At 39.5% G+C, this 14507-nt stretch overlaps 1 protein-coding gene and 1 long non-coding RNA gene across 3 annotated transcripts in view; both read right to left on the reverse strand.

Moving 5' to 3' along the window:
• Positions 1 to 6491, reverse strand: part of HSD17B12 (hydroxysteroid 17-beta dehydrogenase 12) — a 161905-nt gene extending 155414 nt beyond the window's left edge. The window contains exon 1 of the mRNA XM_079103047.1: positions 6194 to 6491. Within this exon, the coding sequence (XP_078959173.1) occupies positions 6194 to 6353 (160 nt within the window). The 5' untranslated portion in view covers positions 6354 to 6491. The remainder of the gene's footprint in view (positions 1 to 6193) is intronic.
• A 4340-nt stretch (positions 6492 to 10831) lies between these two features.
• LOC306639460 overlaps positions 10832 to 14507 on the reverse strand; it is a 105476-nt gene continuing 101800 nt past the window's right edge. For both annotated transcript variants that reach the window (XR_013757654.1, XR_013757655.1), the window contains one exon: positions 10832 to 11199. This is a non-coding gene — a long non-coding RNA (uncharacterized lncRNA). The remainder of the gene's footprint in view (positions 11200 to 14507) is intronic.

The following is a 14507-nucleotide window of genomic DNA, read 5'->3' on the forward strand; positions in this document are numbered from 1 at the left end:
CTATTCACAATTACAAACTCAACAATGTTATTCTTTGGCTTAAATCCCTCTACAGCTTCCCTTTATTTTTAGGATGGAGAAGAAAGGGTCCTGCTTGTTGACTCCTTGCTTCCTCTCCAGTCCCATGGAGCATCACGTCATGCCCCACTTTCCAGACTTCACTCAGGCATCTTTCATGAAGGCCATACTACTTCCTGCTGACATTCCCTTTGCAGGGTGCAGTGGCACACACCTGTAATCCCAACAGCTTGGGAGGCTGAGGCCAGAGGATCTCAAGTTCAAAGGCAGACTCAGCAAAAGTGAGGTACTAAGCAACTTAGTGAGACCCTGTCTCTAAATAAAAAACAAGAGTGCTGGGGATGTGGCTCAGTGGTCAAGTGTCCCGGAGTTCAATACCCCATCCCCACCCCCCATCCCTGCAAAAAAAAAGAATGTTCCCTTTAGATCTCAGCTTAGTAACTGTTTCCCAAGGGCAGCTCTACATCCTCCCCTTATAGACTCTTGTAAAACCAAGTGCATCTTCTTTCCACAACGTGTATATCTGGTTACTGTTTGTCATCTCTTCAGACCTTCCCACTCCACTCCAGAGATGGGTAAATGAAAAGTATAATATCACAGTCTCCCCAAAACCCAGTGAAGGTTTTGCTTGCCCTGCTTCCTCACCCTTAATCTCAATGCATATGAACTGCATGAACTGCATGTATTTTGATTTTTTGCTGAGGATCACAAAGATAGAAATGAAATAAAAGATCCACTATTTTTTAAAAATCTTTTAATTTACCCTTATCTATAAATAGCATCTAACAGTATCACAGTTGATCTATTCAAATCCATTTACCATGTATTCTGAACTTATAAATTTCATTATCTAAAATCTGGACAATTTGTTTTCTGAAACTGAAATAAATAAATTAAACTCAATTCAATCATTCAAAACAAAAATCAGTTCTGAAACCCAACACTCTCAGATGCAGTGGCAACAGTAATCTCAATTTTCTGAAGACCAGTCACCTTCCTTTTTCTTATAAAGCTTTGTCCTAGCAATCAGCTCATGAGGCTACCAAGGCAAATAATATTAATATTACACAATTTGTGCCAGGCACAGTCACATGATTTACACACAATAAGTGTTTTCATTTACCCTTTACAACAATCCTATGAAACCTGCTAATAATGCAAGAACTGACATTCAAGTCTAGCTTTGGGTCTCCAAGGTTCAAGTTTTGATTTCTAAATAGAAAAGTTAGTATTGTACATAAAGAAAGGAAAACAGAAAAGGCAGGGCAGGGGCCTGTGAGGGTGAGGGGAGAAGAGACTCTAAATCACCCAGTACAGGACTGAACCTAATTCAGGGAAATGTCCCTCAACTTTTCTCCAAAGAGCATCCAAGTGTGCTTGAGATCTGCTTGCCAGCTGGTCCACTCCTCTTTCATAGCCTCTGGCAGGAGCACTTTAAGGTTGACCTGCTAACTCCAATCTGGAGAACTTGACCCATTTAGGCACACAGACTCCCTTTTGAGAGCTGAAATGCAGAATGAACAAGTACTCAAGAACTTTTATGACTTCACCTGCCCTCATCTTTTGAAAAACATGGTCCCTACAATGGGTACTATGATCAACATCAGCTCACCATTAAGAACAGATATCTACTCCCTGATACTAGGACTTTCTGAATGTCAACAGGGAGCTTGCTACATTTACCAAGCTGGACCTCCAGGGAATCACTGAATTCACTGGAGAACACTGGCGTCATAAACAGAAAACAACAAAGTCCAGCCATTCTGGTGACTATTTGCTTTACTAAGCCCCTCAGTGACCTTCCAATGTTTTCTCACACCACAAGATTCATGATTACAAATCTGAAGAAAATCACCAGCTACGTGATTCTAAAATGAACCAACTATTTTACAACACTTCCAGAAATAACAAGCATTTGCAAATTTTAAAATATGCCTTTAATCAAGAAGTTTTTAATAAAGTTCCTAGGAAATAAAGAAATCTACTACAAAGTACTCATCCAGTCTGTAGGCCAATTACCACCAACACAGCATGGGGATCTTGCAGAATGGATAACTAAAAACTCCTATCTGCAATTCTCCATCTATGAAACCATAGACCAGGGAAATGATTTAAAGAAGCATTCATTTCCTCCTTATCCAATGGGGAAATAGAGTACAGCTCGAAGAGAGAATCAAGACAATACCTCTCTGTCAAGTGCCTGGCACACTTCAAGTATTCAACAAATGGTGGTTATTAATATTCCTCTGGGTTTGCCAATTTTAAAAATTAACATTTCATATCTAGTTCTTCATATTATGTGATACATTTCCCAAAGAAAGGCCCTAACAATAAGTTCTGATTTCTTCAGCAGTCTTCAACCATTTAAGGGAAATCCTATGTACATATCCAATGTGCAAACAGAATGTGTGTGATCATACTAGTGATCTTGGCAATCCTTTGTTGCTGGAGCTCGGTTAAGCAGTTGTGAATGGCTTTTCGGAGAATCCCAGCACAACATGCCCTTTATAAGTGCTCAGTAGCCACTGAATTAGAAGCCCCCTTGGAATATTATAGATCCAGATGAGTTCCAACAGCATCCAAAGTTGCAACACCTTGAGGATTTGCTAATGTAGATATACAGAGGGCAAAATGCAGAGGTGAAGGTCCTATGTGAAATCTAACCTCATTCCACAGAACAGAATATTACTGAGCAATAAAAATGATTCCATGCTATAACACGGATGCACCTTTAAAATATTATGCTAAATGAAAAAAGCAAGTCACACAAAAAAATGCATATTGAATTATTCCATTCGTATGTAATGTCCAGAAAACACAAATCATAAACAAAGTGGACTGGTGGCTGCCTAGGGTTAGAGTGGGTAAGGGTTAGTCAGTGAGAGTTAAAGAGTATAATAGATAGGAAGATGAAAATGTTCTGAAACTGGATCTGGCTGTACAACCCTGTGAACACAAAACCTTGAATTGTACACTTTAGATGGTTAAAATGTATAGTACATGAATAGTATCTAAATAAAGCTATTTTTAAAAAAAATCTAACTCACTAATAAATGAGTGGATCCTTTTTTCTTTGCTACCTGCAGCAATACCCTCTCCATTCAAAACTAAAAACAGGCATTCAGAGTGCTATCTCATGTTTAGTTATCAAATATCTTGACTTTGGAAGTATGCTTACCTTGCCTTAGCATCTATCATCTCTATTTCAACAGCAATCATTTTAAATGAACTCCAGTGATAGAAACTGTACAAAATGCCAAGTTTAATCTATGCTCAGATCAAATTCTACAGATTACATTCTTTGCTGCTCTACAGTAATGACAGTTCTCTCCTTTACTTAGTACAAACTGACCACCTTTACTGGCAATCTTTTGTTTACTTGTTACACTGACCTTTAAACTACTGAAGCTCCACTCTCATGGGCTCTCTTTGTTCTCCCAAGAAATGCAGTACCTGTACAACAACGCCAGGCAAGAGTCCTAAATTGGCTAAACCTACCTACTAGAAGCCAGGTGGAAGCAAGGTGATTCACTTGGAACATGACTGAAGTGAACTAGGAAAGAGATGACAACTGAACTCTTGATGAGGAGCTCAGGGAAGGGAGTGGGGGCTGAAGAGTAAAGAGTGTATGATCTTAAAAAGTTAACTAAAGAATCTTGGCCTTCGACGGGAGTTGTAGGTCAGTGGTAGAGCACTTGCCTCGCACATGTGAGGCACTGGGCTCAATCCTCAGCACCACATAAAAATAAATAAAATAAAGGTATTGTGTCCATTAACAAATAAAAAAAAATTAAAAAAAAAAAAGAATCTGTGATTGGAATATTTTCACTGATTGCAAAGCATACTCATAATTCAGGGGTTTTCCAAGTTTAAGTTTAGAAGAGATCATATCTAAACAATGTGCCAGCTACTATGGGAAACAAGAAAAATTGAGAAGCCATAGTTCCTGACCCTCAGATCCTAAAATCTGAGGAAAAATCAAATTTACTCACATGAAGAGACTTAAGAATAACAAGAATAAAAATATACTATCAATTCAACACACATTACTATTGAATATCTGAAATATTTAATCAATTATAGAGAGGAAAATACTAAATGAATATCAGTAGAACAATTAAGCAATGCCTCCCTAATACTATCTCCCACCAGCATTTATTCATAGATTGCACAGGAATAAACAAACTCTCAGTTTTGTAAAGGAAACAACTTATTAGTACTATTTACATATAAAAATTGTAAAATCGTAACTTTGGTTAGACAAATTACCTATTTTTAGTTAATTAGATCCTAATTACTCAAGTGTCACCTCTGCTAGTTTTTTAAATCATTTCAGTTCATCCCTCCAACTGATACAAAGAACCTGTTTAAAATACTGTTGACCTTAATTTCCTTTGTTTTTGAAAGATTCCCCAAGTTTGAAGAGACTAAGAAGTAGGGTTTTTTTGATTTTATTTTGTTTGACATATAAATAATGCTGTAAATGCCCAATTTGATCATGTCATCTGCTTAAAAACTTAAAATTTAAGATTCTCCAATAATCTGGGATAAACTGAACTCAAACATTTCATTTTGATAATGATACCATGATTTTCTCTGCTGCCCCATGTTCTAGTTCTAAATCCTACATAAACCCTTTCCTAATTTATCAACTATCCTTCCCCTGGAGTCAAATGTTTTCAACGAAATGACAATGTTACATTACTTGACTTTTACTAAGGTGTTACATATAGATGACTTGGACCTACCATTTGAGTTATTACTATGGTCAATTTTAAATAGTTTAAAAGTTATTAACACTAGTCTTTGCAAATTACAAATTTTTATCTTGATAATTGATTTCCCATAACACTAGTGTCTTGTGTAACTGCTGACAAAGTCCACAAGCAAGTTTTTCCAAACTGACAACTAAGAAATTGGGTGAGTCAATTGTGAAATTATAATTTGATTACAATACAGTTGAGAGTCTTTTTTTTAGACTATCAAAAGATTACAATGTCAACAGCTGCTTACATCAGGGAAAGATCTCACACAACCATTTCTACTTGAGTATGTTTTCTCCTAATGTTTATGCTGTTGTCCCGAAAGGTTAATTTACTATGTCTTTCACAATAAATTATTTAAATGTTTTTGAATGAACAAAGTAAATAACATGAAGTAACATTATTCGTGTATCTTATTTAAGCTCAGTCTGCAAGCAATTCCTAACCACACCAAAGTTCAATCAAATTAGAAGTGAATACTGTTGTGAAACATCAAAACAAATAATCACATCAAAGAATAACCACAAATGTCATAAGCAAACACTTGGTTTTTTTGTTCTGTTTTTTAAAAATCAAAACAGAGGGAAAACAAAGAAAAAAAGGAGGGCGGGAAAAGAGGTGATGGGAGATAGCGAGGACAAAAAAACAAGAAATTTTCCTGAATTCTCCAATCTGACCTTTGTCCTCCATTTGTTCCAACTGGCTGTTAAAGAGGGTTAGCTCACTTCGTGGGGGTGCTTTTCCCCCACAAACGACCTTCTGCAGTATTTCTGATTGCAACACGAAGAGCGATTGTTTTGTGAACGCAATTAAGTTTCTGCTACTCATTGGGGCGCCTGAAAAGTGTAGCGAGGATTTTTTTTTTTCTTTTTTTTGGGGGGGGGAAGGGGGCTTCGTAAATTACATGAAATCTCAAGTAACTGGAAGCAAGGTTCCATGGATCCGAAAGACTGCTGAAATTCAGGGTTCCTACACCCCCTGCCCCATCCTCACCCCTCACAAGTCACCTGAATGCTTTTCAACCCAAGCACAGGGTCTGTTTTCAAAACTTCTTTTCAAACCCTCAGCAGGAGCGGATCAAGGCGGGTAGGAAGCCGAGCCTCGGCCGCCACGCACCAGGAACGGCTTCAAAGACACCAGCCCAGCGCTACGGCAGATGTCTGCACCCACGAGCAGCACTTCGGATTCCCTGAGTTCAGCCTGCAACGTACTGAGCATTTTTAAAGTCTACACGAAGTCCGAGCAAGCCACCAGATGGCTAAGGCAGGTCGGGCGGGTGCGCGGGACCCAGGAGCCGGAGGAGGGCGAGGAAGCTGGGGAGGGGAAGGCCGAGCACCGGTCCCGGCCAGTGCGGGCCCCGCCGAGCCGCGAGCGGGGGCAGGAGGGAGGGCGCGGCGCTGCATCCGACTCACCTGCCCATTCACCGAGCGCCGGGCCGACCTCCGCCTCGTTCCCCACACCCCAGACCCGAAGAGCGGTATAGAGCGAGTACGAGATGCGCAGGGACAGGTAGGCCACGGTGCCTACGCCCACCCAATACAGGAAGCAGGCAGCAGGGAGAGCGCTCTCCATGGCTTTCGAGCAGGCCTCTCAACCTCCGTGAATGGAATTAAAAAAAAAAAAAAAAAAAGAATGAATGAAGTCAGAAGGAGGTGCCTGCGGTGCCTCTGAGGACGACACTCACGCGCCGTTCGTAGAGCCCTTTGAGCCTAAACTCCGCCCACGGCGCCATATTCGTGCTGCCATTGGTGACTTACCTTTCCTTCTGCTAGTAGTGAGTCACCTATTGGCTAATTACAGGTTTGTTGCCCCGCCCATGCCCCCCGCCTACAGGTACCGTGCGACGTTGCCGTTCTAAGACTGTGGATCATTCACCTGGCAATCAAATATCAGTCCCGCCCAAACGCCTCACCAAGACCTACAGGATTCGGCTCCCAAGCCGCGTGTCTCACCCCACCAAAGCGCCCTGGTCTCTCATTGGCTGCGATGGTCCTGGAGCTCTGATTGGCCAGGCAGATCCAGCCTGATTTAGCTCGGGCTTGAAGACGAACTTTGGATCGCAGAAACGACCAGCGAATGGGAAGTTTGTAGTAGAAAGTGGGCGGGGAGCCATGGTTTTATTTTCACCTGTGTATTGAACACTTCTATGTCTTTGTTAGTGTGTGGTCACGGTTTCCATAATCTTTCCGGATAAAGACTTGCGGCGCCTGTTTCTGTGCCTTTCCCCACCGCACCATTCGCTCTGGTTATCCTCACGTCTTCCAGTTCTTCTAAATGCGTGGCCTCCCACACTCTCCGTGCATTAAACAACTGGCAGTTCCCAACGACTTGAGTTCAACGACTTGAGTTTGACTTGCTGCAGTCAAGTAACTCTAATTCACAACGACTGAAGAGCCGTAAGATAAATGAAAAAATGACCATAGGAATACAGCTTGCAGAGCAATTGATTTTGGAAATCTACCTTCTAACTGGGTCTTATAGAGAATTAATTTTCTTTCTTTCTTTCTTTCTCCCCCCCCCCCACCCCCCCAGCGGTTCTGGGGATCGATCGAACCCAGGGCCTTGTACTTGCAAGGCAGGAGAATTTTCTTTAACCTCCCCCCACTTCCGTTTTTGTGGGGTGAGGGAGTGCAGTTTCTTTCTTTCTTTTTTTTAGTACAGGGTCGCCACATCCCCAACCCTTTTTATTTTTAATTTTGAGACAGGTCCTCTCTAAGTTGCTTAGGGTCTTGCTAAATTGCTGAAGTTGTCTTTGAACTTGCGATCCTCCGGCCTCAGCCTCACAAGTCGCTGGGATTACAGGTGTACCGCCACCAGGCCAGGTCAGGGAATGGGGTTTCGCGGACAGATGAGTCTGGACACCCAAGGAATTAGCAGGAAGCAGATTTATTGGCTGCTGCCGGCCCAGAGTCGTTCATGCCTTTCTTCTAGCATGGGTTAAACAATGTAAGTTAACAGGGTCACAAAAGTGTGCAGTCCAAGTAGAGACATGGACCTACCTCAGCTGAGTTCCAGAGAGAAAAACCTCAACGTTTCAGAAATTGTGTAAGACTGTTGTGTAAGTGCTTTACCCATAATTCTCCCTTCCTCTCTTCAAGACTTTCTGTACCCTTTTATGGCATGAATTTGGACTCACAGAAGGTACCTAAAACTTATTCTCAACCAGTAAGGACTGCTGATGCAAGTTTTTTTGTTGTTGTTGTTTTGTTTTTGGCAAGCAGGAACTCAATGGTAGTAATTCTAAGGGTAACAATTCAATTTATCTTGAGGCTAACCTGATAGTTTTTATAATATTAACTCTGAGCCATATCCTTCCCTGTCCACTCCCCCGACTCTTTCTCCACACTTACCAGATTCATTAGGTACAACAATAAAGCTGACGTGTTCTTCACAAACTGTTGGTTGTCTACTAGAATTCAGTTATGTGAATGAAACTGACATATTTTTTGAGTTTGATACCTTTGGTTGAGGTTGCTTCTTCATTTTAAAGTCCCACCACCCTCTCCCTCAGTGTCTCTCTCTTCTGGATCTTTGCCTGCAATAGAGCTCCAGATTTATGTATTCCAGCTCATCATTGCTCACCAGCTCAGTACCTCAAGATATTCAGTCCCATTTTCCCCAGGATAAGATAGAAGAAAGGAAAAAGAGACTTTATAAACTAGCAACACACAGTTTTGTCTCATGTATGCATGTATGTGGTCCACACAGACTCTGTTTCAGAGGCTGTATGCTATGAATCAATAGGACCTAGAACAGTGCCTGGAACCTTAAAGGAACCCAACAAATGTCTGAGAAAGAAAGTAGAAGTAAAGAAGAAAGAAGTAGAAGTAAGGATTCATTCAGTATGTATTAATTGTACTTTAATCACGTGCCAGTCACTGAGTTAGGTACTGGGCATACAATAGGGAGCCAATGATCAACTCTCTGTTCTTCTCCTATTCTACCGTTCAGCAGTGGGTGACCCATTTTTCTCACTAGCTGCTCCTTCCCAGAGTCCTTTGCTGGCCCTTCCTCATCTAGCCTCTAAATGTTCAGTGCCCTTGTGCTCAGACTCCAGCTCTCTTTATTTCTCTGGACAATTCTCCTACATGATTTTATCCAGTACTTGGGGTCCCAATATCAGTTGTAAGATGACTGATGACTTCCAAATGTCTCTATCCACACTCCTCTGCTTAGAGGTCCAGATGCCGACTTGGCATCTCTACTCAGATGTAAAATAAACAACATCTCAGTGATGGGGGTAGAGCTTAGTAGTAGAGCACTTACCTAGAATGTGTGAGGATCTGGGTTTTATCCCCAGCACTGAAAGGAAAAAAAATATATATGTGTGTGTGTGTGTGTGTGTGTGTGTGTGTGTGTGTGTGTGAGAGAGAGAGAGAGAGAGAAATTTATTTTTAAAATAATAAACATCTTAACATGTTCAAAATATGTTTATCACTGAAGCACATGTGCATGCACACAAACACACACACACACACACACACACACACACACACACACACACTCGCCTGTTCTGTTCTTTCCATCTCTGTTTAATGATACCACCATTCAAAGATGTATTTGAATGCAGGTCATTATCTGCATTCAAAGACCCCCAAATCTAGGGGTCAACCTTGATTTTCTTGTTAGATTTCCATATTCAATTCTTCAGCAAATCTTTTTCACTCTACCTTCAAAATATACCTTGAATGATCACTTTTTATCTCTGCCATTGACTGCTAATCCAAATCACAAGCATTCCTATCCTGGAATATGACAGTAGCCTCCTAACTGGTCTTTCTGAACCTGTCTTGGCAGACAAACATTGTTGATGTAGGACTTTTTTTTAAAAATAAGAACAGCCAGACATGGTAGGGGTATGCCTGTAACTCCATCAACCCAGGAAGTTGAAGCAGGAGGATCATGAGTTCAGCCTAGGCAATTTAGCAAGACCCTGCCTCAAAATAAAAGGACTGGGAAGGTAGCTTGGTGGTAGAGCTCCCCTGGATTTAATCCCCAGTACTGCAAAGAGAATTGAAGAGGAGAGGAGGAGAGGGAAGGGTAGGGAAGGAGAGGGGAGAGGAAAGAAGTGAGTGTATTGTGGAAAGACTTTCCATTGATTCTATAATTCATTTTGAGTATATTATTTTAACAAAAAGGAATACTGAATATTGAAACAATCTCTTTTGATATCCATTCTTTCTCAATCAAGTCTAGACACTGCCCATGCAATTAACAGGAATAATGTTTCTTTAAAATGTTCACATTTATTCTGATCACTTCAGTCTCCTTTTCAGAATACTAATTGTTTATCTACTAAAAGAAAAAAATAATGACTTCTACAAAGTGAAGCAGTATGTGCCAGAGAAGTCCTTTGGAGTTCAGGAGTTCATACACTTTGGGAAATGAACAACAATCCTTTGTTTCTGAGTCAATTTTGAGTCACTGAAAAGTTTAATGTGTACAAGACCCTATAATGAGAGCCCACTACTTTTCAGAAGTATTCTGTCCTAAAATTAAACATGCAGACAAGAATTAACCAAACCTAAGGAACCATTATTAACTCTCCAAAGAGAAAGCAATATTTTTAAATTCTGGGCTTTAGTGTCGAATATATCAGATCCTGATTCCACCTCTTCCTAGCTATATGATCCTGTGTAGATTTTAATTACTAAACATTCAACTTCTGCATCTGTGAAATAGTGAAAATATTACATAAGCATATAACAGTGATTGGCAGATAGACATTGTATTCAATGAGGTGGGTACTAGTCTGATTCCTATTTCACAGGTGAATGAACAGGGACTCAAAGCACTTAAATAACTTTCCTATGGAAATATAAGAGATTAAGTGGCAGAATTGAGATTTGAACCAAAGACATGTGGCTGTGAAATCATGTCTCCAGAAGTAGTTAAGAGAAGGCAACATTAAAAAAAAAAAGAAAGAAAGAAAAAAGAAAAAGACTAAGGGAGAATAGAAGCATCTCTAGAAATATCCAGTCATTATACAAATAACATACTCAGACCCAACCATAGTGGATTTCAGTATTTTTTATTTAAAAGATTTAGAGTTCAAAATAGTCTTTAATATGGAAAAATGTGAAACAACCATATCGTATCATATTAGTAGACAGATATTCCCATTTAATTTGAAATTCATTTTCAGTATTTCTGTAAATTGAGTTTCAGACCAGATTTTCATGATGAAATTAGGAATAGTTCAATATGATGAAAGAAAATTCTGTAATTAGGGAATTTCATAGAAGCTACGAATTTTTAAGAATGCCATCTTGGTTAATCCTTTGGGACATGTTGAATTCTTCGTGTGGCAGTATAATGAAATTTACATATTTTAACAGTTCTGTCTTCTACCTCATCTTCGATTAAACATAGTTCAAAATATTGAGTTTAACTCGCCTTTAAATTCAGTCGTCCAATCCTGGGTTGAAAAAAAATTAAAAGTTTGTGATGAACAAATCAATTTAAAAGAAACAGAAACTTTAGCATTAGAAATTACGAGTTTTCAAAAACGTTAATACTTAGCTTCTTTAACAAATATTGGCATACGAAAGCAACCTTATATGCTTCAGTGTTGCATTATGACTTTCAGAGTGATCTCACATACATTATTCCATTCAAGTGTCGCAAGAACAACCCCATTTTTCCAACTAGAAAACCAGCTCCTTAAGTTAAACTTTCTTTATAAGGATCTCTTTAGGGCAGCAGGCCTGGTTCTAGCGTGGAGCCATCTCACGCAAAAAAATACCGGCATCTTTCTATTCTACCACCTTTTTTAATAATAAAACTTAGGTTCACATTTCTTGGAGTTTTCTGTAAATATATTTCTTAAATTAAACTGAAATCAGTAATTTTGGGGAAAAATGAATTTGAAAAGACAAGTTTAATATTTTCCTTAGTTTTTAGTTTCAAAGACTCAGAAAAACCACATAAAATGGAAAAGTATGCCATCTCATTTCCTAGTACTACTCATCATGTCTGGCATGTTTGGATTGTATTCTTCCATTTCCTTTCCTATGTAGGTATAAATCCATATGATATATACAACATATGTACACACATCTCTTTTTAAAGTAAAAACTGCAATCATGATCCACAACTTTTTTCTCCGCTCACTCAAAAATATATCATTAAAAATACCACAGTGAGCCACACACAGTGGCACATGCGTGTAATCTGTGGCTCAGGAGGCTGAGGCAGGAGGATCACAAGTTCAAAGCCAGCCTCTGCAAAAGTGAGGCACTAAGCAACTCAGTGAGACCCTATCTCTAAAAAATAGGACTGAGGATGCGGTTCAGTGGTCCAGTGCCCCTTAGTTCAACTCCTGGTACCCCCTCCCCCCAAAAAAGATACCACAGTAAAATCTTGTCATATCAGTTGACATATCCTGACATATCAAATCTTGAAATATGAATCTTGACACAGTAACTGGTTTTCTGTATAGCATCAGAAGATCTAATGATCATTCCAGCAAACTTACCAGAACACTTTTCTTAAAAAAAAAAAAAAAAAAAAAAGGAATAACAACATAGTTAAACAAACCAGTATAAAAGTAGGTGGAAGGGGGTGTAAACTGTGATACTTTAGCAACATCAGACTGCCAAACAAAAATGAAAACTTTAGGATGGTTATGGAAACAAAGATAAAGTAATAATAAAGGGGAATTTCAGGAGTTTTTCTTCATCTGAGAGCGTATATTAGCAATGGATTCAGAATTTGCTATCCTTACCCATGTTTTTTTTTCCTAAAAATTCTACCTACTTTATTTATTTAGGCAGTGCTGGGGATCAAATCCAGGGCCTCACACATGCTGGGCAAGCTCTCTACCACTGGACAACACTCCTGGTCCTAGCTACTTTGCTGTCTTTTACTTGTGCCTAGTTCCTTCCTACCTTGCCTTTATTATCTTTGTAAATGTATTTGATGCATATCAAAGATTTCATGAAATACATTTTAGTTATAAAGCAAAATGTAATGAAAAACTGTAAACTCACCACCCAACATAACAACCTACACCATATGTACTTTTATCACAAATAGGCATTAAAAATAATAGATTGTTTCCTTTTGTGTGTTTGTTTGTTTGTTTTTCTTGTTTGTTGTTGTTGTTGTTTTGTTTTGTACCATGGATTGAACCCAGGGGCACTTAACCACTGAACCACATCCCCAGTCCTTTTTATTTGAAACAGGATCTTGCTAAGTTAATGAGGCTGGCTTTGAACTTGCAATCAGTCTTCCTGCCTCAATCTCCTGAGCCCTGGGATTATGGGTGTGCACTACCACACCTGGCTAGTTTTACTTATTTCTGAGCAAAAAGGATGTAATCCCAACTATTCAGGAAGCTGAGGCAGGAGGATCACAAGTTCAAGGGCAGCCTCCACAACTTAGTGAGATTCTGTCTCAAAATAAAGTTTTCGTTTTATGTTTTTAATTTTTGTATTTGAAGAGGCTTTATTATGATATAAAACACAATATTAAACTATGTGGTGGTGCATGCCTGTAATCCCAGCAACTCAGGAGGCTGAGACAGGAGGATCGAGAGTTCAAAGCTAGCCTCAGCCATGGTGAGGTGCTAAGCAACTCAGTGAGACCCTGTCTCTAAATAAAATACAAAATAGGGCTGGGGATGGGGCTCAGTGGTCAAGTACCCTTGAATTCAATACCCAGTACCCAAAAAAAAAAAAAAAAAAAAAAAAGAATGCAAAGATATATGTTCAGTCAAATGTATAATTAAAAAGTCAACACAATGAAACTCTCAGACAGATAGATAGTCATTGCCCCAGAAATCTCCACTAACTCTTCCCAGTGAAAATGTCTCCCCATCTTAAGGTAGTCACTTTAAAAAAAAAAAAAAAAAAATTTAAGATGTTGATAGACCTTTATTTTACTCATTTATTTATAAGCAGTGCTGAGGATGGAAACCAGTGCCTCATACATGCTAGGCAAGCACTCTATGGCTGAGCCACAACCCCAGCCCCAAAGCAGCCACTTTCTTAATTTGTATGTATCACTTGGTTGCACACATCTACACACATACTTACTCTATCCACCTATATGTTAAATTGCACATTATATCCACATGTTGAATATATAGCTATAGGTAACCTATACATATGCATCCTCAACAATTTATCATTTTTACGGTGAAATTTTCAAAATCCCTTCTTCTATCTTTTTGAAACATACAGCACATTATAGTTATCTATGGTCACCCTACTGTGCAATAGCACAACAGAATTTCTTTTTTTTTTTCTCCAAATAAAGCTTTACAAGAGGGCTGAGGATGTAACTCAGTGAGCAAGGGCCTAGATTTACTCCCCAGTACAAAAGAAGAAGGAGGGGGGGATTAAAAAGGGGAGGGGGAGGAGGAGGAGGAGGAACATAATGTAGTAGATACTGGGGAATGCAACTCAGGACCAAGAAATTACTTCCTTTATTTTCCAAGTGTGCTGGCTGTTGAGGGCTCAGAGCTGTGCCCCTCTATGGCCACAGCAGTTGGCCAAGGGGAGTGGTTTTGTCTTCCCCTCAAGGGGAGCCTGCACCCATTCACTAGTTGACACAAGGATACAAAAGCCTGGACCACTTACTTCAATTACACATCCCTCTGGAAGACCTTCCCAGCTTCAGAGTTCCCTATGGGATTGCTAGAATCCTTCATTGTAAATACTAAGCTGTTCAATGTCTCCTTCAGCTTAATTCTGCTTCCCTCTTCCTCTTCTGATAGATGTT

This window comes from Sciurus vulgaris (assembly GCF_902686455.1).
Source record: "Sciurus vulgaris genome assembly, chromosome: 11".
Taxonomy (NCBI): domain Eukaryota; kingdom Metazoa; phylum Chordata; class Mammalia; order Rodentia; family Sciuridae; genus Sciurus; species Sciurus vulgaris.